We start from the raw sequence: 24079 nt of genomic DNA on the forward strand, positions 1-24079 counted from the left end.
AGAAGGTACACCAAAGCAATAGTGTGCAATTGTAGCTTTAGAAGCACCATCCCCCTTACAAGGACCCACGAGAAGGACAAAAAGACGATCCAACTGACGGAACTCCTGGGTCTGCTGAATGTAAGTGCAAAGAACTCTACAGACATCCTATCTACTGCCTCTGCTCCAAAGAGCCCTCCCGACTACCCACATCCAATCAACTGCCCTCCCCACTACAGACCTCCAATCAACTGCCCCTGCTCCAAAGAGCCCGCCTAACTACCCAAGACCAGAAGGACAACTAACTTTTGACATGAAAAGGAGAAGCGACTTTTGGAAGAAAGGAGGGAACCAGCCACAGCACGACCCCGCTCCCTAGAGAACTCTAGGAAGGGAGGCCTACACGAAAAGGCCTGCAGTTTGGAAATGCATTACTTGTGGACGTAATGGCCACCAGGAACACAGCCTTAAGAGTAAGGTCCTTCAATGTGCAGGAGCCCAGAGGCTGAAAGGGAGAATGAACAAGCAAGGAAAGAACAAGATTAAGATCCGAGGCTGGACCCAAAGGACAAACTGGAAGCTGGAGCAATTTTGCCATTCTCAAGAAACGAATAACATCTGGAGAAGAGGCCAAATGCTGACCATGCAACAGACTGCAAAAAGGAGAAGGCCACAATTTGAAGCCTGAGGGAGGACCAGGCAAGGCTCCACTCCAGGCCATCCTGTAAAAACTCCAAGATGTGAGGCAAAGATGGTCAAAGGGGAACCACGTCACAAGTGAACCACCACTCCTCAAAGATGCCAAATGTGCACATAAGCCCAAGAGGTGGAAAGTCTCTGAGAACCCAAGAGTGGAGATCACCTTATCAGAATATCCTCTTACTTAGGCATTCCCTTTCAAGAACCAAGCCATTAAGACAAAAGGGACCTGGATCGAACATGGGAATGGGACCCCAAGTCAGGTGGTCAGGTGAGAGGGACAGAAGACCTGTCACGAGAAGACAAACCAGATCCACATACCACGGGCACCTGGGCCAGTCTGGAGCCACAAGGATCATACAGCCTGCATACCAAACAATGTGAAGAACTTTGCCCACAAGTGGCCACAGAGGAAAGACATAAAGCAGGCCGTCTGTCGGCCAAACCTGCACCAGAGCATCCAGTCACTCGGCCTGGTAATCCCCTGCACTAACTAAAGAACCTCAGTGCTTTGGCGTAGACACTCGTAGCCATGAGGTCTACGACTGACCGACCCCACTACTGAACAATTAACTTGAAGGCTTCCAGCCTAAGACACCACTCGCAGAGATCCAGCACATGACTACTGAGGAAGTCCTCATGGACATTGTCCACTCCCACTATATAGGAAGCCGAGATGTTCAGAAGGCAAGCCTGTGCCGATTCCATGAGAAGAGCTGCCTCATGCACTACCAGATGACTCTTGCTTCCCGCCTGACGATTGACGTAAGCCACCGTCGTGTCATTGTGAGAGAACTCGAACGGACTTGCCTTCCAGTAAAGACAGGAAAGCTACTAATGCCAACTGAATGGTTCTGATCGCCAGAATATTGATCAACCAGGAAGCTCTCAATGGCGAACAGCTGCCCTGAGCCAAGTGACTGAGACATTGGGCTCCCCAACAGAGGAGATTGGCATCCATGAGAAGCACTGTCCACGGGGGCTGATCTAGACTCACTCCCTGAACCACACTGGAAGACTATAGCCACCAGTGCAGACTGCGCCGAACCAACCACCCGTAGAGGGACCGGAGAGTCCAGATCATGAAACTGCAGAGACCGCTGCTGAAAAGGAGCATACTGAAGGGGGCATATGTGAGCCCAAGACTACCTGACCACTTCCAGGGAGGCTGCCATCTCCCTCAAGACTTGCAGAAAATCCTGTGTCTGAGGACAACGACAATCCATCAGGGAGCGAATCCACGACTTCAATTTCAGCATCTAGGCCTCAGGAAGAAGACTTCCCCAGGCTAGTGTCGAAGAGAACTCCTAGATACTCCAAGCGCTGAGACAGAGTCAACTGTCTTTTTGAAAGGTTGACAATCCAGTCCAGTAACTGCAGACACTTCACAACCCGAGCCATGACCTGGGAGCTCTCCTGAAAAAGACCACTTGAATCAACTAGTCGTCAGATAGGGATGAACAACAATGCCCTCCTTGTGAAAGGCCACAATCACAGCCACCACAATCTTTGTGAAAGTCTGCAGAGTCATGGCCAGACCAAAAGGAAGCACACAAAACTGATGGTGCTTTCCCAAAATTGCAAAGCAAAGGAATCTCTGAATCAGAACATGCAGGTAGGCCTCCTTCTGGTCACGAGAAGTCAGAAATTCCCCAGGCTGAACGAGAATCACAGACTTCAGGATCTCCATGCGAAAAGATGGAACCAAGAACGCCCCGACACCTTTCAGATCCAGAATTGGCCGAAGATCCCTCGCTTTCTTGGGCACCACGAAGTACATGGAGTATCTGCCAGTGCGAATCACCTGAGGGGGACTAGAACCACAGCTTCGAGGTCCAGCAACCTTTGCAGCATCAGATGACATGCCTGTTTCTTCCAAGTTACCCGAGAAGGATTAAGAGGAAAAGATCTAATAAGGGCTGGCAAAACTCAAGATTATAGCCTTCCTAAATCACCTCTAGGTCCCACTGATCCGTTGTGATCTCAGCCCACCCCTTGTAAAATTCCCACAACTGGACTCCTATTGGAACCGGGCCAAAAAGAGTCATTGGGTCGGATGGACAAAAGAGGATCCACTGGTGGAGTTAAGACCCCCCCCCCAAGGCAAGCTCCCCGAAATGACTGCATATGCTGAAAGCAAAGCTACTTACCTGTAACAGTGTTCTCATTAGACAGCAGGGGCATGCAGCCACACTTGTTGGTGAAGTCCTCTGATTGAGCCTGTATGTCGGTGCTCTCCCCTAGCTATAGTAAGCTTTTGGCTTACTGAGAATGTGCAGGATACCCTACACCTGGAGCCCCTCCTCTCACCCTGTCAGTTTTGTCTCTACAATATAACAAGTCGAGATGAGGGGGACGGTGGGCAGGCAAGTGTGGATGCATTCCCCTGCTATCTATGGAGAACACCTGTTACAGGTATGCCAACTGAGCCAAAGCCGCTGTTCTTTTTAATCTCCCCGACCCTAGAAAAATACTAGAATATGCAGGAAAAAACCCCCACAATTCATGAAAATCCTGAAAGAAGGGTGAGGAGTGGGCTGGTCCGGAGAGTCTAAAAGAAAGAAAATTAGCAGGTAAGAACCTAATTTCTCCTTATTTAACAATTCTCCAGACTGGCCCAGTTTACTGATGGGATGTACCAAAGCAATACCCATCATGGGTAGGACCCCCCCCAGAGGGCTGCCGCCACCACAACACGCTCACTGAACACTGCATCTAAATGTTAACACGTAGTGTCGCACAAAGGAAAGGAGAGAAGACCAAACCACAGCTTTACAGATATCCACTGGGGGCACAAGAGAAGAATCAGCCCAAGAAGCTGCCTGATCCCGAGTGGAATGAGCCTTGAGAAATTCTGGAACAGGCTTCTGCTGAAGAAAGCATGGGGAAGCGATACGTCTCCTTGATCAAGAGTTCAATGGTAGCCTTAGAAGCACCGCTCCCTCTTGTGAGGACCCGCTAAAAAGACAAAAAGATTATCCAATTTCCAGAACTCCTGGGTCTGCTGAACATAAGAGTAGAGAACCAGACAGACATCCAACTTGTGCAACTGCCTCCGCTCCGAAGAGCCCTCCTGACTACCCAAAACCGGGAGGACCGATTGACATGAAATGATGAGACCACTTTCGGCAGAAAGGAAGGAACAAGCTGCAGCACAACACGCTTCCTAGAAAACTCCAGGAAGAAAGCATGCAACTTGAAAACATATCTCGCAAAACGGCCACCAAGTGAACAGCCTTGAGAGTAAGGTCCTTCAATGAGCAGGAATCCAAGGGCTTAAAGGGAGGGTACACAAGCACAGAAAGAACCAAATTGAGATCCCAGGCCGGAACCAAAGGCCGAAGCAGTTTGGCTACCCTCAAAAAAGTGATCCACATCTGGATAAGAAGTCAAATGCTTACCCTGCAGCAAACTGCGAAACGCAGAGAAAGCTGCAAGTTGAACTCAGAGAGAAAACCAGGTCAGGCCCCTGTCCAGGCCATCCTGCAAGAACTCCAAGATGCAAGGCAAAGAGGTGCAAAAGGAAACCATTCTACGCCCAGCTCACCACTCCTCAAAAATACACCCAAACACACACATAAGCCCGAGAAGTGGAAAGCCGTTGGGACCCCAAGAGAGTGGAGATCACTTTATCTGTTAACCTTTACCTAGGCCCTCCCTCTCAAAAGCCAATCCATAAGACAAAAGGGACCCGGATCAAACATTGGAATGTGGCCCTGAGTCAGGAGAAATGAGAAAGTGATCTAGCAAGGCACGCGAAAACTCCAGAGCATAACCATCCCGAATCACCTCCAGGACCCACTGATCCATTGTCCCAATGGGACTCACTGCCAAAGCAGAGGACAAAGCAAAAACTTGCCCCTGTCTCTCCAATACAGAGGGAAGGTCAGCGCTTCTCACCAAAATCAGAGCAAAGCCTGCAGAGATAAACGCCTAGGCCTATAGTACCTGACAGGCCTGAACTGCTCCAGCCACTGAAGCAGGCAAGCCGGCAGCAGCGGTAAGGGAGCGCCCAGCAACTATTTCCCTGACTGTTGGCGGCTGAGGGAATCACTCTGTGGGCAAGAGAAGCCCGGGCTTCCCTACTGTCAACTGGCGGCGTGCGAGGGGGATCCCTGGACGCCGGCACCCAAAGCAGACAATGATTCCTCTTTGCAGCAGCCGGCACACCACAAGCACAGGCTGGCCGCATTGACCTCGCATCTGGAGTACATTGATCACTTTTTCTCCTTTAAAAAAGTGTTCATTGAGCAATATGCAAACTAGCTAAGGAAAGTGTGCCGGTTAATAATAAAAATCAATTACACTCAATTGAAGGCTTCCTTTCAGATCTGCACTGCCTCATGATTTTTTTCCCTTGAACAGACTCCACTGACTCTCTAAGCCATATGTCTTGCCGGGATCGGTGGCAAGGCTTACAGCTGAGACACCTATATAAAATTTTGGGGAGGTGGAGGAAATGGGGAAAGTGACAACTCATGACCCGTCGAGTGTGACACCGAGGTCAGACAGATCCCCTAAAGAGTCCCCCCCAAGCTCATTCTGGTACCAGATGGGGACAAGGAGGCCACTAAACTTCCAACAGGCCTACACTAACCCAGGGAAGACTGGCAACAGCTTACTCACCTGCTTGGAGACTGAATACATTAGGGGGAAGCACAGCTACTTGTATTACACCCAAAAGGTTTTGTCTCAGTCTCCACCTACTGGTCATGGCCATCAGTGAACTAGGTCGGCCTGGAGAGTTGCTAAAGAATTTAACTTTTTGTTGGTTTTGCAATTTTATAATTTCAATAATGTGCCATGAAAAAAAATGCTCCGTTTAGTGCGCCAGAGCTAAAAAACATTTTGACACACACTGGCCTAGAATGTCTCACCTACTGTACTGGAAATATACATAAAAATGGCAGGAGAAAAGCCTACTCCCTCCTGCTTCTGTCACCCAGACCCCTTACACCAACCTCCCCACCTCTAAATGGCAGGAGCAATGCCCTCTCCCTCCTGCTGCTGAGGCCTCCCGAAACCCCCCCCCCACCCCACCCAATACCTTTTAGTTGTCAATCCTGCAGGAGGAACGCCCATTCCCTCCTCTGGCATGCCTATCTCTCCAAAATGGCAGGCCTTCCCCTTCGGGGTGCATCCTGGGATGCACTGGTAGGTGCTTAAGGCCTCTTGGGGTAGGGTGTCCCTGGTGGCAGGAGGGAATAGGCATCCCTCCTACTGCATCCCCTACGGTGGGGAATCCAGGAGACCGAGGCAGGAGAGAGTGGACATTCCTCCTGCCTATCTTCTATTGAAAAGTGGTGGGAGGGGGGTCAGGAGTGTATGTGTGTGTGTGGGCTTCCCTCCTGCCATTTTTTTTTTTTTTTTTTAAAGTTCAGAGGTGTGGGCCATTATCAGGGGAGGGGGGGTGTCCTGTCATGACTTTTTTTTAAATGGGCAATGTTATGCATATGTAACATGCACACATTGTGCCAATTAAAAAAAACACACCCAAGAAACAACTACTCTTCCTGCTAGAAACAGCTGAGTGACAGAAGGCTGCTTCAGGGTTTATCCTGCCGCTCAGCTGTTCAAGGCTACCCCTGCAGGCTCTGCGCATGTCAGTAGCTTTCTCCAATGATTGATTGGATGGGATTATGGTGGAATTCCAGGAAACACATTTGCATGCAAAATTGTTTCAACAATTGCCATGTTCAAATCGGACAAATAAATCAGCCCTACAATGACCCAAATGATTATAACTTCAATTTTTGTGCATCCAGCTCCAAATGTTTACCTAGGGAGCCTAATGCTCTTATGCTAGCTTTTTTTTTTTTTTTTCTTTTTTGCTTTTGTTACATAAAAATGTTAAGCCATGAAACCCACTTGAGGATTAAATCAAGTTCCCCCACTACACACTTTTTTTTTTTTTTTTTTTTATCTCTGTGGCACTTCTTAGTCTCAGCATGACAAAAAAACATGTTATCATATATATTCGAATATAAAGTCAATCCGAATACAAGTCAAGACCCCCATCTTTCCCACCCCCCCAAAAAAGGAGGAAAAATGGTTGACTTGAATATAAGTTGGGCGGTTTAATATTCAAGTGCCCTGCCAGGATCTGCACCCAGCCACCTCCCTGCCAGGCACTGCACCCAGCTCACTTTCCTACCTCCCAGGCTGCTCTCCGCCACGCTCTTGCCCCACTGCTAACCTGGTCAGTCGCTTCCGTGAATTCTGGCTTCAGCCGCTGAGCGGTACTGAGCAGGACTGTGCTTTGGTGTTGCTGCTCAATGCTAAGCAGTTTCCTGAATGGCTCCTGTGAATTCTCAGACAAGGCGGGGAGACGGGGACGGGACAGCGTGCAGAGCCTGGCAGAGGCCTACAATAAGTCTGGAGGGGACAGCTGGGCCGAATATAAACCGGGACCCCCATTTTGGGGCCAATTTTTTGGCCCAAAAATCCCGGTTTATATTCAAGTATATACAGTAACTATGCAAAGCAGCACAGTAATCATTGCATATAATTTCTAAAGAAGCACTATAAAAAGTAGTGAGCAGAAGGAGAAGGCAGATCAACTGAAGCTCATGGCAATGCAACAATATCAATGGACAGAACAGAAGGGCCTTATGGTCCACGTTTGCTCCTAGAAGCTGAATGCGCTCCCCATGCTCTTCACTGGCAGCAAAGATTCTCTATTCTTCACTATATTTAATCACCAATCTTTAAATATGGGGAACACCAAATTGCATTTGATCACATTTCTATTTTGATTCTTTAAAGTCTATTCCTTGTACAATCCAATCCAAGAGTAAACTAGTGAAGATTTTTCAAAAAGGTAATTCAGAGACTATGTTGCTCCACATTAACTTTTAATGATAATGTGTTCTAAATAGCTATGTTACAGAATGTATATATAATGTGAATTAACTCTGAACATCAGCTTTCTATATAGTAAGTTTTTTAAAAAGTCTCAAAAAAATATGCAAATAATAAGTACTGAGCTGGCTTTAGGCAGTTGAATTGCTTTAACACCTTACAGAAAAATGGCTGTGTTATAGAAGGGCTTTTACCTGCTCTATTGTTCTCTCAATGACCTGCTAGTGTGTCAAGAGCTTGTCCTGGGCCAAAAAAAAAAAAAAAGTGTTAAAGACACTGTTCAAAAGGTGTAAATTCTCATTAATGATTATTCCAGGTACAATGGGCCAGATTCACTAAATGCACCGATCACCAGTTTGTGATCGTTCTCCGACTCGATTCACTAACCTTGTGACCAATCCAACCCGATCCGCCCATGTAAATGAGGGAAATTGCATGCATAAGTAGGCAGGCAGTGATTCAATAAAAAGAAGAAGGAACACCAACTGGGCTTGCCGAGCTGAAGTTAATCGACTGCTGAGGACCAGTCGATTCACTTCTTTAGCAACTCTCCTGCCCTCTAAAACTACGGGCTCGCAATGCTTTTTTATATATTCTGCAAAAAGCGCATTGCGAGCCCGTGGTTTTTAAGTAGACAGTACCCCCACCCAGAACCAAAAATAAAAAAATACCCCCCCTGCCATCGGGCCCAGTTCCCTTGAAAAAAACCGAAACTCTGGGCAATTCCCAACGCTTCTCACCCACCCCCTCCCTGCGCATGAATGAATATGGCAGGAGGTATGTTTCTATGTCGTATGCCAACTCCCTCCTGCCAGCCCAACCCCTTCCCCATATCTTAAAAAAGTTGGGAGCAGGAGGAGTGCTCAGTCCCTCCTGCTCAAGGCCTCCTCCTCAGAACTGCAGTCTTAGGCCTCATTCCGGTGAATCATGTGATGCATGGGGAAAGGCCTAAGGCCCTGATTGGCTCAGGCGCCTCCCTTGGGAGCCTCAGCCAATCAGGGACTTCCTTAGAGAGGAGTCTAAGGAAGTCCCCGATTGGCCATTGTTTTTGGAGCCGGCCTAATGGCAGGAGAGTAGGAATCTCTCCTGCCATAATGTTGAAGTGGTGGGCGGCGTTTTTTTTGGGTTCGGTGATAGAGGGAACACTATCGGGAGGAGGGTGGCTTTAAAAAAATATTTTTTTTTTAATTAGGCTGATATTTTGCGTGTGAAATACATGCAAAATATCAGTACTATTTTAAAAAACAAATAAATAAAAAAACCAGGCAGACCTGTCAGTAAGAGTTACCAACAGGTCTGCAGCAGTCAGATTGGACAATAGAAAAACCAGATTCAAAATAGACAAGCAATTGTTAGTGAATCAATCGCTTAGCTATTTTGCATGGGGTTTTACTAATTTGCATGGGTGGATCGGATCGGGTAGGAGACTGATAGGGCAGGAGTTTAGTGAATCAGGTTAGGAAGCGATTGCAAAACCAGTAAAACTGGTTTTGCGATCGTCGGTACAGGATTGGAAGATTTTGTGAATCTTAAGACATGAACTGATAATAGCACAGTTACGTTTAACATTTGTTAGAATGACACAGGGACAAATTTTAAAGTGTTTGTCGATTGTGCAGATGAGGACAGAGCTTGCAGGAATGGGGCAGGGGTAGGAAAAGACCTCACCAGGACAGGAAAATGAGTCCCCGTAGGGACAGGGAAAAATTTGTCCCCAAGTCATTCTCTATCCAAGGACAGCCGGCAGATATTCTCAGATGGATATCGTCATCTATGGAGCCCCGATATGAACAGTGCAGAAGTGTACAGTCTACTTCTTCAGAAGTCTTGGGACCTGCCTTCCCGCCTGATGTCAACTCGCAGGACCATCAGTTCAGTAAAAAGATAAAGACAAATAGGGAAGGTGGGAGGGTTGTGTGAATATTTGCCTGCTGTCCCTAGATAACACCTGTTACAGGTAATAACTGTGCTTTATCCCAGGACAAGCAGGCACCATATTTTCACAGATGGGACTCCCTAGCTACTTCGAAAGGGATGGAGGAACTGTTTGGCTGAACCGACTGTCCCATCTGGAATGAGTCTCCATACAGTAATGGGACGTGAATGTATGTATTGAGGACCATCTGACTGCCTTACAGATGTCCTCAATAGGAGTGGAATGGAGGCTGCCATCACTCTAACTTTGTGAGCTCTGATGCGACCTTCCAACAGTAGTCCAGCCCGAACATAGCAGGAGATGCAGTCTGTTAACCATGTAGAAATAGTTCTCTTGGTAACCGGAGTTCCTAGTCTGTAAGGATCAAATGAAAGGAATAGCTGAGTAGAAGTTCTATGAGGCTTTGTTCAATCCAGATAAGCTAAAGCATGTTTATAGTCCAACGAATGAATTGCAGCTTCACACGGATGGGTCATGGAAAGAAGATAGGCAGAACAATAGACCAGATGAGTTGGAATTCCAAAATTACTTTTGGTAGGAATTAGGAATGAGTACATAGGACCACACTGTCATGATAGAACATTGTAGAAGGTAGATCCAAAACCAGTGCTTGAATTTCACTGATGCATTGAACTGAAGTGATGCAAATCAGGAAAATCACTTTCCATGTGAGATATCTGAAGGAAGAAGATATCAATGGTTCAAACAGTGGCTTTATGAGAGTGGAATGTACAACACTGAGGTTCCAAGAAACTGGAAGGGCTTTGACTGGGGATTTTGTGCGCATGAGTTCCTTCACAAACTTGGAAACCAATGGACGTGTAGTCAAAAGTTTATCATGAAGAGGAATGTGAAAGGCACCAAGGTGCACTCTCACTGAAGTAGGCTTGGACTGTTAGAAGTAGAAAGTCATATTAAAGAAGTAGTTGAGGATATTCATAAGCATAGTATTTTGATAGTCGCCTACTAAATTTGTCCAGAGTTCGGCCCTCTCCCAGGAAGAGTACTGGCATATGTTCTAGAACTAGATGGATGATCTTTTAATAATAATAAATTTATTTTTATATACCACCATACCCGAGAATTCTAAGCGCAAGGAGAGGGGACACATGATTGAGATGTATTAAGGTAGAAGAAGATATTTTTCCTTAAAGGACCTACGGCAACAAGAGGGCAGCCGTTGAAAATCAGGGGTGGGAGATTTCATAGCGACACCAGGAAATATTTCTTCACCGAAAGAGTGGTTGATCATTGGAATGATCCACTGCATGTAATTGAGGCCAGCAGCATGTTAGATTTTAAGAAAAAATGGGATAAGCATGTGGGATCACTTCAAGGAAGAACTTAGGGGGGTGGGTCATTAGAGTGGGCAGACTTGTTGGGCCGTGGCCCTGTTCTGCTGTCATATTGGATAAGATACAAACAATACAAGTTAATTAAAAAGACAGCAAATGAAGGCAGCTAATGGAAGAAATACATAAATTATAAAATGCATGCAATATAAAAGAATGCGGAGAATTTTACATAGCAAGATAAAAACATAAAAAAGTATTAAGATCCTAGCCTATTAAATAATTGAGTTTTTATCTGTTTTCTAAAATCCAGGTAAGAAGAGGCTTCTAGCACACACCAGGCAAGCCAAATATTTAATTTAGCTGCCTGAAAGGCAAAGATTCTTTCACAAAACCTTTTATACTGGCAAAATTTTACTGAGGGATAGGTGAACAAATGTAATCTTCGAGAACTCTTGTTTGTATAACTCAGATTACAATGAGAGTTTAGGTAACTCGGAAGCAAACCGAATGTTATTTTATAACAGAAGCAAGAAAACTTGAACAGAACTCTGGATTCAAATTGCAGCCAATGGAGCTTTTGATAGGAGGGGGTGATATGTTCCCATGTCTTTAGGCCATAAATAAGGCGGACAATCATGTTCTGGACCACCCTTAATTTTCTTGGGAGCGCCTACATAAATATTATTGCAATAATTGAGAATCTCAGGATAGAGGATTGGACTAGTAGACGAAAGGAAACTTCGTCAAAATATTTTTTAATGGTACTGAGTTTTCAGAGCACTGAAATACTTTTCTTAAACACTAAATCAAAATGCTTTTCTAATGCAAGATGTTTATCCAAGGTTACTACTAGTATTTTTAGAGATTGTTCAATATTATAATTCATCTCATTTACATGTATCATGATTGCCTTGAATTTGGTCTTTTCTTTATTTAATTTAGACAATTAAAAAAAAAGTGATGTTCTAGTTGAGGCTCAAACACTGGCCGTGCCTGGCTCTATAAAGGCACATGTAGAGGCGATTCCCAATTTTTAAACAGTGTCATTCATATGGTGATGGAATAGAAACTTAAACAATCTTTAGGAATTTAATCAAAGTCTAAGGTATCAAATAACTGCTCTTGTCTAATTCCATTTTCACTGGTAGGGCTTGCTCCACTAAGCGTATGAATCTGTTGAATGAAATTCTCCGGTGGAGACCTTCATCTAAGAGTTAGAAGAGAAAAATCAGAAATGATACCAATGGTCTCTGGTGCAAATCTCTGGATCTGAATATGTTGGATCTGAAAGACCTAAATCAATCAGTTCTTTTAGGAGGCAGTGGTCTCTTGATTTAGATCGATGTCGAGGCAAAGACCTACAACTGTGATGCCTGGAAGAGCTCTCATCAGTGTCTCGATGCCAATCTGATGTGGAAAACGATGAAGAATTGTGATGGCTCTGCCGGATTGAAGGATCAGTACCAGAGTCCCTGATGGAATGATGCTTGGGCGGTACCGATGGAGCAGTTGGCGGTTCAGGGGTGGTTACGACTGCAACATGAGTGCCGCACCCTTTGAAACTGAGTTGCTCCTGCAAGGACTGAACTGGTATCACCAATGTTGTTGGTACAGATGGTGCGTTGGTGAGGAGACAATGCAGTGGAGATCTTGACTGAACTAGCTTTTAGTGTGCATCGACTTACTCAATGCTTGAGAAGACTCCAATATATGGGTTGAGGGAGAAGCATGGGTTTGCTTCTTAGCATTCTTAGGAGAAGTCGATGGTACCGTTGGAGCAGACAGAGCAGGATGACAGTGCCAACTTCGATGTTGATGTTTCTGGAGAAGGGTTTTTAGTCTGATGGTGAAGACAGTTGATCGAGAAGACCCAAAAAGTTTCTCCTGCTGAATAAGTTGAGCCTTCAGAGAATGCTTTTGAAGAGCAGCACAGTGAAGACAACCATTGTCCCAGTGTTCAGGACCAAGACGCTGAAGGCACCAACTGTGCGGGTCAATGAGAGACGACCCTGTTGCAACAAGAACACACTTTTTAAACCCGATGGAAGGCTTTGACATCAATGGGAAAACATTTGCAGCAGGACTCAATCGTAGCGGTGGTTGAGTAAAGTAATGCCCAAAATTTAATTGATGCAGGCGGCCTATTAAGAGGCTGAGAGGAGCCCAAAGGCCCCAAAATCGGGGGAGGAAAAAAAAAAAAAAAGCAATGACAAAATTTGCTAGGGAAACAAAATAAAAGAAATAAAGGGGGGGGGGGGGAAGGAAAAAGATATGAAGAAAATCAAGTGTTTGGATGCACTCCAAAAGAACTTAGCTCCGCAGAAAACTAAAAACTGATGGTCCTGCGAGCAGACTTTGGGTGAGAAGGCACTCGGCACATACGCAGTATGGGCGGCCATGAAACTTCTGATGTACCAGGGCTCTGTGGATGACATCACTCGTGAAAATATGCTGCCTTCTTGTCTTGGGATAAATGCTATTACACTACAAAATGCTGGAAAATAAAAAGCCCCCACACACGGTTTATCATTTTGCTTTTTAAAGCGTTATAAAGACAGATATCACGATTCCTACCTACAATTTAAGGCTGAACACATGCACCACTTGGGATGATTTTACAATTTGTTTTGGTGCAGAACAGAATCTAGTAGTTTCAAGATATATAAAGGGAGTTTTAAAAGTAGATCACTGTCACAAGTTGAATATTATTATATAGCCTTTGGAGACCAGAAGAAATCCGAGGATATGACCAACATTTAAATTATTTAGAGAAGCTGAATGAAACCAGTAGTTTTGGTTCTGCTGAAATCTACCACTCAGTTTTAGCCAAAACCAAAATCAAAGCCCTGCTTCCTTCCCTTTTAAAGTCCTGGTCTGGTGGTTTCTTCAGGGCAGAAGAACAAGGGGCATCAATGCCTCCTTTTCCCTATGCACCCAAGCATCCTTTAGTTTTTGCTGTCACCTTTACAACCTGTTTGGCCACCTTAAAATCATCACATACTAACACACCAGTCCTGCTCTGCTTTCATGCACAAGAGTTCTTAGCCCACTTAACTGTACCATTCCTTCGGGTTTTGCAGCCCAAAATGCAAGAACTTGCAATTCTTAGCATTATGCCAAATTTCAAGTTTTCCTTGCTAACATTTGATAGGTGGTGGTCCAAGTCTCCTTTGATATGACGGTAGCAGATTGTCATGAAAAAACAGTGGAACTAGAAAAATATATGTCTGAATAAAGGAAAGATAAAAATGAAAGGATCTACTGCCCAGCACCATGTGTGAAAAACAACATGCCTGCAGCCATGGTCTTCATGGATTTTCACATGTGGTGCTGGACAGATCGATGACTCATATCTGATACAGCATTGATAAATTATGCCACTGTTTTGCTGTATGCTTTTAAGCTCTGTTTATAGCTGATATGCCTCTAGGCATTATGAACTCCTGAGGAAGGCTTATTGCTGAAACCCAGACCATGTTAGATCCTTGCTTTACCAGAGTATAACCTTTTTTGTTCATCAATAATAAACATGTTTAATACTCTTGTTTCTTCGGACCATTTTTAGACCCATTTCATTTTTATTTTCTCTGTACCCAGGTACATTACATTTTCTGCTCCACTGTTTTTCCATGTCTTTTCTACTGTGGAGCTCCCATTTCCCCCTTTTTCTTATTCTAGTAGTTGATTGTCAACAGAGTGCAAACAAGGAGCGAGGTAGTGGTGCTGGAGATTCCTATCCAATTACACAATCTCTCAGCTCTGTGATGCATGTTGCTATGATGATCAGGTGGATTCTCTCAGCTGTGGAAATTTAAATAGAAGCATCTATGATTCTATTTTTAAATTACTATGCAGCGATATGCTGCTTGTAATCCACCTAGAACTCAGTTTACGAAGATCTGACAGGATATAAGATTGCACATAACATCTGGACCCAGGTGAATAGGGTCCAAGTGATTCTGTGTTCAGGCTCATTGTGGATTACTAGGTGCACCATTCCTCAACATCATAGCATATTTAGTTAGTGTGAAGTGACTCCACTTCACCAGTTGTTGGTTTGTTGGATTTGGCATGGATCAATCTGTTGGTTCAGGCTTTTATCACCTTTATGGTGGACTCCCGATATATGTTGTCTTCCTAGCCAGGTCTTGCACAGCACTCATCCCTGGTCATCCTGCTTAAGGCGGCATTGAGAACAGATCTGATTCAGCTTCTGATGGAGCAGCCTCTTCTAAAGGGATGTGGTCTATCTTGCCAGGCTTCAGTAATGGAAAAAACAGATCCCTTCTGGTTTAGAGACTGGCCCTTGAGAGGTGGTTTTTGAGGCACAAAGGAAGCGACATGTTATATATATCTCTAGAAATGGGTGGTAGGATGCAACATCTGGAACATATTGCTTCTATGATGGCAAGCAGGTATAATATTCTCACACGTGGGTAATATCAACCATGGAACCTGTTATGGACAAATACCAAGTATACCTGTGCATTTGCCAGTGCCTTCCTGCTTGTCAGTTCATGTGACCTGCAGTTTTTCATTTTTTTGTGAAGCTGAGTAGCTTTGTCTTCAGGGTTCTCAATGCCTCATTCTTTTTTGATTTTTTTTGTGCCTTCCTGTCATTTTCCTTTGTCTTCTTTGAGTTACTTCATTCCAGCTGTTTGGTTTATTTTTCTCAACTTTTCATTTTTGGGTCTTCAAGATAAGCGAACAGACTTAAGAGATTTGATTATCAGACCATTGGATGTCTGAGAACTTAATTAGGGAATTTATCATCCAGCATAGAACCTGTCCTGGGACAGCTGGTTTTTAAATAGACATTTACAAGAGTGTTTTTTTTTTTTTTTTTTGTATGAGCATTATCCAGATGACAGGCATGCGTGGGAGACTCATGATATCTGGAGTTATGGTAGAGCAGGTGTGCCGCCCCTCCCCAGGTTGGTAGACAATGGTTTTATTTTATTAATGCTAAAAAAGGAGAAATTAGATTCTTACCTGCTAATTTTCTTTCTGTTAAGCCTGTAGACTGGTATAGTTCTTTACTGATGAGTTATATCACACTGTGACCAGCAGATGGAGACTGAGACTAAAACTTGACTGTAGTATATTAACTGAGGCTCCCTCTTGCCAACTCAGTCTGCTGAATAGCCAAGCAGAACCAAACACAATTCTAACTGTAAACAGTAAAAACTTTTCGAACAGGAGAATAAAAACAACAAACATAGTAACAACTGCTGGAAAATACATAGAACAGGAATCCTGCAGTGAAAGTGTCCACACAACTCACAAGCTAAGCCATAGCCATTGTTCTTGTATCTCTCCGGCCCTAGAAAAATACTAGAACCCGCAGAAAAATCAAAATCTGAACACGAGCAAAACCCTCAATCATCACATGAAAGCAGAAAGGGTGGGGAACTATACAGGCAAACAGAAAGAAAATTAGCAGGTAAGAACCTAATTTCTCCTTCTGTATCGCCTAATAGACCAGTATAGTTCTTTACTGATGGGACGTATCAAAGCAGTACCCATCAAAGGTGGGACCCCCAAAGGACCGACACAAGAACACGCTCACCGAATACCGTGTCCTGATGCGCGTGAACATCCACACAGTAGTATCTGACAAAGGAATGCAGAGAAGACCAAACTGCAGCCTTGCAAATATCCACTAGAGACACTAAAGACCAAGCCCAAGAAGTTGCTTGACCCCCAGTGGAATGAGCATTGAGAAATTCTGGAACAGGCTTTTTCTGAAGATAAGTGGAAGCAATAGTCTCCTTGATCCAGCTTGCAATGGTAGCCTTGGAAGCGCCATCCCCCTTACGAGGGCCCACGAGAAGGACAAAGATGATCTGATTTCTTAATCTCCTGGGTCCTCAGCACATAAGAGTGAAGGACCCAACTGAAATCCAACTTGTGCAACTGTCTCTGCTCAGAAGATCCCTCCCGATTACCCAACACCGGGAGGACCACTGACTAAGTAACTTGAAAAGGAGAAACTACCTTTGGAAGAAAGGAAGGAGCAGGCCTCAACACAACCTGCTACCTAGAGAACTTCAGCAAAGGAGACCTACAAGAGAAAGCCTGCAGCTCAGAAACATGTTTAGCAGAAGTAATAGCCACCAAGAAGACTGCTTTAGGAGTAAGGTCCTTCAATGAGCAGGCACCCAAAGGCTCAAAAGGTAGACGCATCAGCACGGACAAGACCAGATTACATTATCAAGATGGAACCGATGGTCGCATGGGAGGCTTAAACAATTTGGCCGCCCACAAGAAGCAAACAACATCAGGAATGGTAGTCAAACGCTGACCTCATAACAATCCGTGAAAGCCTGACAAGGCTACAAGCTGAACCTGGAGAGAAGACCAAGCCAGGCCCCTGTCTAGGCCATCTTGTAAGAAGTTAGGCAGGAAAGCATGAAAAGAGACCACTCCACGCACAGCACACCACTCCTTAAATATACGCCAAACCCACACATAAGCCCAAGAAATGGAAAAAGTCTCCAAGACCCCAAGAGGGTTGAGATCACTATCTGAATACCCCTTCTTACCTATGAGGTCCCTTTCACGAGTCAAGACGTAAGACAAAAGGGACCTGGATCGAACACTGGAATGGGGCCCTGACACAGAAGGTTGGTCAAGAGAGGCAGAGGATCCGCCACCAGATGCCTCACCCGGTCTGTGTACCACAGACACCTGGGCCAATCCAGAGCCACCAGAATCACTAGGCCTGGATGTCGAACAATGCAGAGAACTCTGCTCACTAATGGCCACAGAGGGAACACATACAAGAGACCCTCCGTTGGCCATGGTTGAACCAGAGCATCCAGTCTCTTGGCCTGACCGTCTCTGCGATGACTGAATAAGCAGAATGTTTTGGCGTCACTCATGGCCATCAGGTCCATGAGGAGCTGACCCCAAGACTGCACTATTAGCTGAAAGGCTTAGACACCACTCTTCGGGATCTAGGGCGGGACATAAGAACATAAGAATTGCCGCTGCTGGATCAGACTAGTAGTCCATCGTGCCCAGTAGTCCGCTCATGTGGAGGCCCTCTGGTCAAAGACCAGCGTCCTGAGACTAGCCCTACCTGCATACATTCTGGTTCAGCAGGAACTTGTCTAACTTTGTCTTGAATCCCTGGAGGGTGTTTTCCCCTATGACAGACTCAGAAAGTCCACCTGCACATTCTCCACGCCTGCTATTTGGGAGGCCGAGATGTCCTGAAGATGAGACTCTGCCCAGAACATGAAGTCACCTCCTGCGCCACCAAAGCGCTCTTGGTGCCCCCCTGATGACTGACAAAAGCCACCACCGTGGCATTGTCCGAAAGAACCCTGACTGACTTGCCCACCAGAAAGGACCAGAAGGCTAACAGCGGTAGATGGATGGCTCTGATCTCTAGAACCTTGAACGACCAGGACGCCACCTCCATGGACCAGATGCCCTGAGCTGAGTGACCTAGACACTGTGTTCCCCAACCGAGGAAACTGGCATCCATGAGCAGCACCATCCACTGTGGCTGATCCAGACTTGCCCCTTGCACTAGATGGGAGGTCTGGAGCCACCAATGAAGACTGCAGCAAGCCAAGCCCTCAGGAAAGGATGATCCAAACTGTGCCTCTGAGGCAACCAATTCCAAAGAAGAGTATATGGGCATGAGCCCACCTCACTACGTCTAGGGAAGCCACCATCGACCAAGACTTGGAGGAAATCCTGTGCCCGAGGACACCATGATGCCAGTTACTGAGATTGCAATTTGCATATCCAGGCCTCTGGGAGAAAGACCTTCCCTAAGGAGGTGACAAACAGAACTCCTAGATACTCCAGGCACTGAAGGGGCCAACTGACTCTTGGAAAGGTAGACAACCCATCTCAGCGACTGCAGAACCTCCACCATTCGAGCCATAACCCGGGTGCTCTCCTGCAATGACTTTGCTCGAATGAACCAGTCATCCAGGTAGGGATGAACCAGAATGCCTTTTTGCGCAACGCCGCCACGACACCCTTGGTGAATGTTGGGAGCCGTGGCCAGACCAAAGGGAAGCACACAGAACTGAGTGCTGCCCCAAGATCACAAAGTGCAGGAATCAATGATGGGAGACCTGAATTGGAAAATGCAAGTAGGGCTCCTACAGATCAAGAGAAGTCAGATACTCCCCCTGGCTGAACCACCAGAATCACAGACCGCAGTTTCCAAGCGGAAGGACGGAACTTGAAAAGCCTTGTTGACCCCTTTCAAATCTAAGATGGGCCGAAAAAGTCCTTTCTTTCTTTGGCACCACAAGTAAACCAAGTACCTGCCTGTGCACCACTCCTGAGAGGGTACTGGGACTACAGCTCTGAAATCTAGTAATCTTTGAAGGGTCTGGCGAAAAGCCTGCTTCTGCCATGCTGCCTGTCAAGGAGAAGCTAGAAAATGATCTGGCAGGGAGTGGACAAACTCCAAAGCATAACCCGTCCTGAATCACCTCCAGTACCCACAGATCGGACATGATCTCTGTCCACTTTGGATAAAAATTGCCCAGCCAGACGCCTATCGGAATTAGAGCAGGCGCCAGCAAAGAATCATTGGGCAGGACGGGCTGCAAGGGAATTGGCGGGGGCACTACCAGCACCTCGGTGGGCCCCTTGAAAGGACTACATTCACTGACTTTACTGGCCTCTGGAAAGCCCAGGAGTCCAAAAAGAAAAGACCCCTCACCCAGGGCAGAGACGGCGGAAATCACACCCACGCTCAATACCACCTCGTGCCAGCGGCCTAGCTCTATCTTTAGGCAAATGAGGCACTTCAGAGTCCGTTAAGGTCTGAACTAACTTGTCTAGATCCTCACTAAACAAGGGGAATTACGTCAGCTTAGCTTAGGACGCCGCACCCACCAACCATGCTTGAACTCACAAGGTACAGCGCACAGCCACTCTGAAAGCCATAGACTTGGCAGAAGCTTGCAAGAGGTCATACATGGCATCTGAGAGATAAGCACCCATCTCAATTTGGGCAACTTCCTGCTCTACTAAGTCCCAAACAGACTCATGGTCAAGGACACGCTTGGCCTTGAAAACACACCCGAGCAACCAGCCTGCCACACATCGCTGTCTGAACCGCCAGAGTTGTCACATCAAAACTATTTAAGAGAGACTCCTCATGGTCCCTCAAGGCAGAACCGCCCTCCACAGGCATGGTATGCTGCTTCAAGATGGCCGAGACCAACGCGTCTACCAATGACAACGTCAGTGTGTCCCGATCCCCTTCCGGGATGAGAGATAGGTGGGTCATTGAACTTGTAAAGTGAAAAAAAAGGCGCCTCTGGCACCTGCCATTGTGCAAGCATATCCCGAATATCCTGAATCATAGGGAAAGAGCATGAACCAGAGCGGATTCCTCTAAGCAACGGGTCCCACTGAATGCGGAGGCTCTGACACGGTGTCCTTGGACTGGAACACAAGAGGAGACCGGGCTCGTCACGTCGAAAAACGCGCCCCATGGATGCGTCATCACTGCTAGCGGGAAAACCGTATCTTCAGAGGATCCTGGAGAGCTCCCCAAAGGGTCCAGGTCCTGAGAACCAAAAGACTGCTCCTGCCAAGTCAGCAGTGTTTCACGAGACCTACAGGTAGTGGGACGCGAGAGGAGCAGAGGGGAACAGCACTGGCACTGAATGGTGTTGACCCATAAAGGATGTCGAGGGCAAATCATACCCAGGTCCCACTCTTGTCATGCACATAACTTTTTTACCCCCTAAATTGTACTGTTCCTTCGGGTTTTTGCAGCTCAAATGCATGACTTTGCATTTCTTAACATTAAATTTTAGCTGCCAAATTTCAGACCATTCTTCAAGCTTCGCTAGGTCTTTCTTCATGTTATTCACATCATCTGGGATGTCTACTCTATTGCAGATTTTGGTATCATCCACAGAGAGGCAAATCTTATCCAATGGCCCTTCAGCAATATCATTTATAAAAATATTAAAAAGAACAGGCCCAAGAACAGAACCTTGAAGCACACCACTGGTAACATCCCTTGCCTCAGAGTGATCTCCATTGATCACTACTCTCTGCAGTCTTCCATTCAACCAGTTTTTGACACAGCCATCCCGAGGGCATTCAAGTTTATTTATTAGAAGTCTGTGTGATACATTGTCTTTGCTAAAATCTAAATACACCACATGTAGTGCATTACCTCTATCCAAGTCTCTGGTCAACCAGTCAAAGAAATTGACAAGATTTGTCTGATAAGACCTACCTCTAGTAAATCCATGTTTCCTTCGGTTCTGTAATCTACCAGATACCAGAAATTCCACCATTCTCTGTTTTAATAGTGTTTCCATTAATTTGCTTACTTCAGAAGTCAGACTTAAATGGCCTGTAATTCCCTATTTCTTTACTTTCACTTGTGTAGGACCACCACACTCTCCCTTCTCCTTTCCTCCGATACCAGTCCCGACTCTAGAGAAACATTGAAAAGGTCAGTCAGTGGAGCCACCAGAACTCCTAAGTTCCTTCAGCACCCTCTATATACACCATACAGCCCCTTTGCTTTGTCTACCTTTATTTTAGCTAGCGCCTCATGAACACAACCATCAGAAAATCGATCACGGTCTACCACTCCTCCATCCCTATTCACGTTTGTCTTCTGCGGTCCCGTTCCTGGAACTTTAGAAATATTTGTTAAGCAATTCAACCTTTTCTTTATCAGCTTCTACATATGTCTCCTTCACCTTTGAGTCTCACAATGCCTGCCACTTTTGCACTTCTTATCACCGATATCTAAAAAATATGTCTTGTCTCCCCGTTTTACTGTGTCAGCTATTTCTTCCATTTGCATCTTTGCTTTCCTGACTACACAAGCAGCCTCTCAACTTTTCCAGATATTTTTGCCTGTCTTCCTCTTTCCTGTGCTCTTTTGTAGTTTATGAAAGCTAGCCTCTTATTCCTTACCTTCTCAGCTGCTACTATTGAGAATCAAAGCAGCCTTTTTTCCCCCCTCTTTTACTTACTTGCCTCACAAGAAAGTCTGTCATCCTTACAATAAACTCCTTTCAGTTTTGCCCACTGCATTTCTACTCCTTCCAGTGAAGAACATACAGAATGAGACAGGTAGGCACAGGAAGGGCAGGGGATCAGAATGACACATCTATCTATTGAAAAAGATAGAGGTAAGAGTAATCTTTTTCCCGTGCAATAAGTGTGTCATTCTGGACAAGTGGGTCATAGTAAAGTAGTCCCAGATATCTAAGGTGGCCTAAGTGCTCTGGCCTGTAACATTGAAGAGCCAAAAGCAGGAGTCTTTTGCTGTCACATCCATGTAAAAAAACTTTGCAAATGTGTGTAGAGTGAATCAAGTTGTGCGTCTACAAATATCCGTTGGAGACACTTCCCTAGCTTCTGCCCAGGAAGAAGCTACACTTAACATAAGAATAACCTTACTGGATCAGACCAATGGTTCATCTAGTCCAGTATCCTGTCTTCACAGAGGCCAATCCAAGTATGTGGCAAAAACTCAAATAGTAGCAGCATTCCAATCCACTGATCCAGGGCAAGCAGTAGCTTCTCCCATGTCTGTCTCAACCGCAGTTTATGGGCTTTTCCTCCAGGAACTTTTCTAAACCTTTTTTAAAACCAGCTACATTAACGCCTTACCACATCCTCTGGCAATGCATTCCAGAGTTAACTATTCTGAGTGAAAAAATGTTTCCTCCATTGGTTTTAGAAGTATTACTCTAACTTCATTGTGTGTCCCCTTGTCTTTGTAAATGATGCAGAAAAAAAAAAAAAATCTATCCACTTGTACCCATTCTATACCACTCAGGATTTTGTAGACTTCTGGTTGAATGCGCCTTACAGAAACAGGGGACTGTTTCCCACAATGTAGGCCAACAAAATGGCTTTAAGGATACATCAGGAAATTGTGACCTTGGAAGCGGGTGTGCCTTGCCTGTTTGCACAAGTCAGCATAAATAGATGGTCAATGTCCAAACTCATTGGTGACCTCTAGATATCAAAGGAGCACTCTTCTCACATCCAACTTTTCAAAATACGATCCTTAATTTCTTAAAACCTTTAGACTGTAAGACAGGTAAATGGATTTCTTGACTGACATGAAATGTCAAAACCACCTTCAACAGAAAATAACAGTACACGAAGAAACTCCATCATCCAAGATTTAAAAGGCTCCCCTACAAGAAAGATCCTGGAGCTCCGAAACTCATCTTGCTGAGGTCACAGCTACCAGAAATACTGCCTTCAGAGACAAATCGAGTAGGGACACATCATCCAGAGGCTTAAATGAGGCTTTGATGAGACCCTGCGGAACCATGTTAAAATCCCACGAAGGAAACAGTGGTTTGATCAGAAGTCTAATGCGGAGAGCACCCTTCAGAAATCTGGCTATGTCTGTATGAGAAGTTCAGCGTAGGTCTACAGTCTTGAGCCCTGAAACAAGAGACCCCATGACTTGGAACCAAAGGGAAAGCCATGGTGAGTCCCTTGTCAAGGTTGGCTTGAAGAAAAGTCAACACCATTGAGAGCTCCAAAATTGGAAATGAAAATGGTTCCACACGTTCTTGGGAATGCCAATGCTGAAAGTCTTCCACACCTTAGTGTAGGCTGAGACTAGTCAGCTTCTCAAAACTGGAGAAAAGTGGAAATGACCACTTCTGAATATCCTTTCTGTTCTAGTGCTTTGCATTTAAGGGCAATGATGCAAGTGCAAAGTGATCCGGATCCTCTATGCATACTAGATACTGAGAAAGAAGGTCCAGAATCACCAGAAGCCAGAGGTTGGGACCTGTATGAAGTTGCATCACATGGTCTGCCCTTTCACCAATACTTTGAACTCCTTGGCCTATCACAGGCTATGGCAAAAAGATGTACAAGGGTAGGCCCTGAAGCCGCAGTTGGACTAGAGCATCTAGACCAGGGCTGCCCAAGTCTGGTCCTCGAGATCTACTGGCAGGCCAGGTTTTCAGGATATCCACAATGAATATGCATGAGAGAGATTTGCCTGCACTGCCTTCTTGGTTTGCAAATCTCTCTCTCATGCATATTCATTGTGGATATCCTGAAAACCTGGCCTGCCAGTAGATCTCGAGGACCGGACTTGGGCAGCCCTGATCTAGACCCTCATTTCTGGGTTTGTCTTCGACTGAAGAACCTTTCCGCCTTTTTGTTCCCTGCCATCACCATGAGGTCGAAACGAGGCTGACCCCAGGGCCAATCAATAGCTTGAAATGATGTCACTATCTGTTAACTTATCCGGGTACAAGGGCTATCTGCTGAGGAAGTTAGCTTGGACACTTCACTCCCGCCATGTGTG

General features: G+C 45.5%; 1 protein-coding gene across 4 annotated transcripts in view; it reads right to left on the reverse strand.

The window, feature by feature from the left end:
• LOC117365648 (scaffold attachment factor B2-like) overlaps positions 1-24079 on the reverse strand; it is a 265886-nt gene that overhangs the window by 19824 nt on the left and 221983 nt on the right. The window contains exon 17 of one of the 4 annotated variants that reach the window (XM_033956260.1): positions 7734-7781. The exons of the other annotated variants lie outside the window; for them this stretch is intronic. Within the exon in view, the coding sequence (XP_033812151.1) occupies positions 7761-7781 (21 nt within the window). The 3' untranslated portion in view covers positions 7734-7760. The remainder of the gene's footprint in view (positions 1-7733; positions 7782-24079) is intronic. 4 annotated transcript variants of the gene reach the window in all.

Source organism: Geotrypetes seraphini, chromosome 8 (genome assembly GCF_902459505.1).
Source record: "Geotrypetes seraphini chromosome 8, aGeoSer1.1, whole genome shotgun sequence".
Classification (NCBI taxonomy): Eukaryota; Metazoa; Chordata; class Amphibia; order Gymnophiona; family Dermophiidae; genus Geotrypetes; species Geotrypetes seraphini.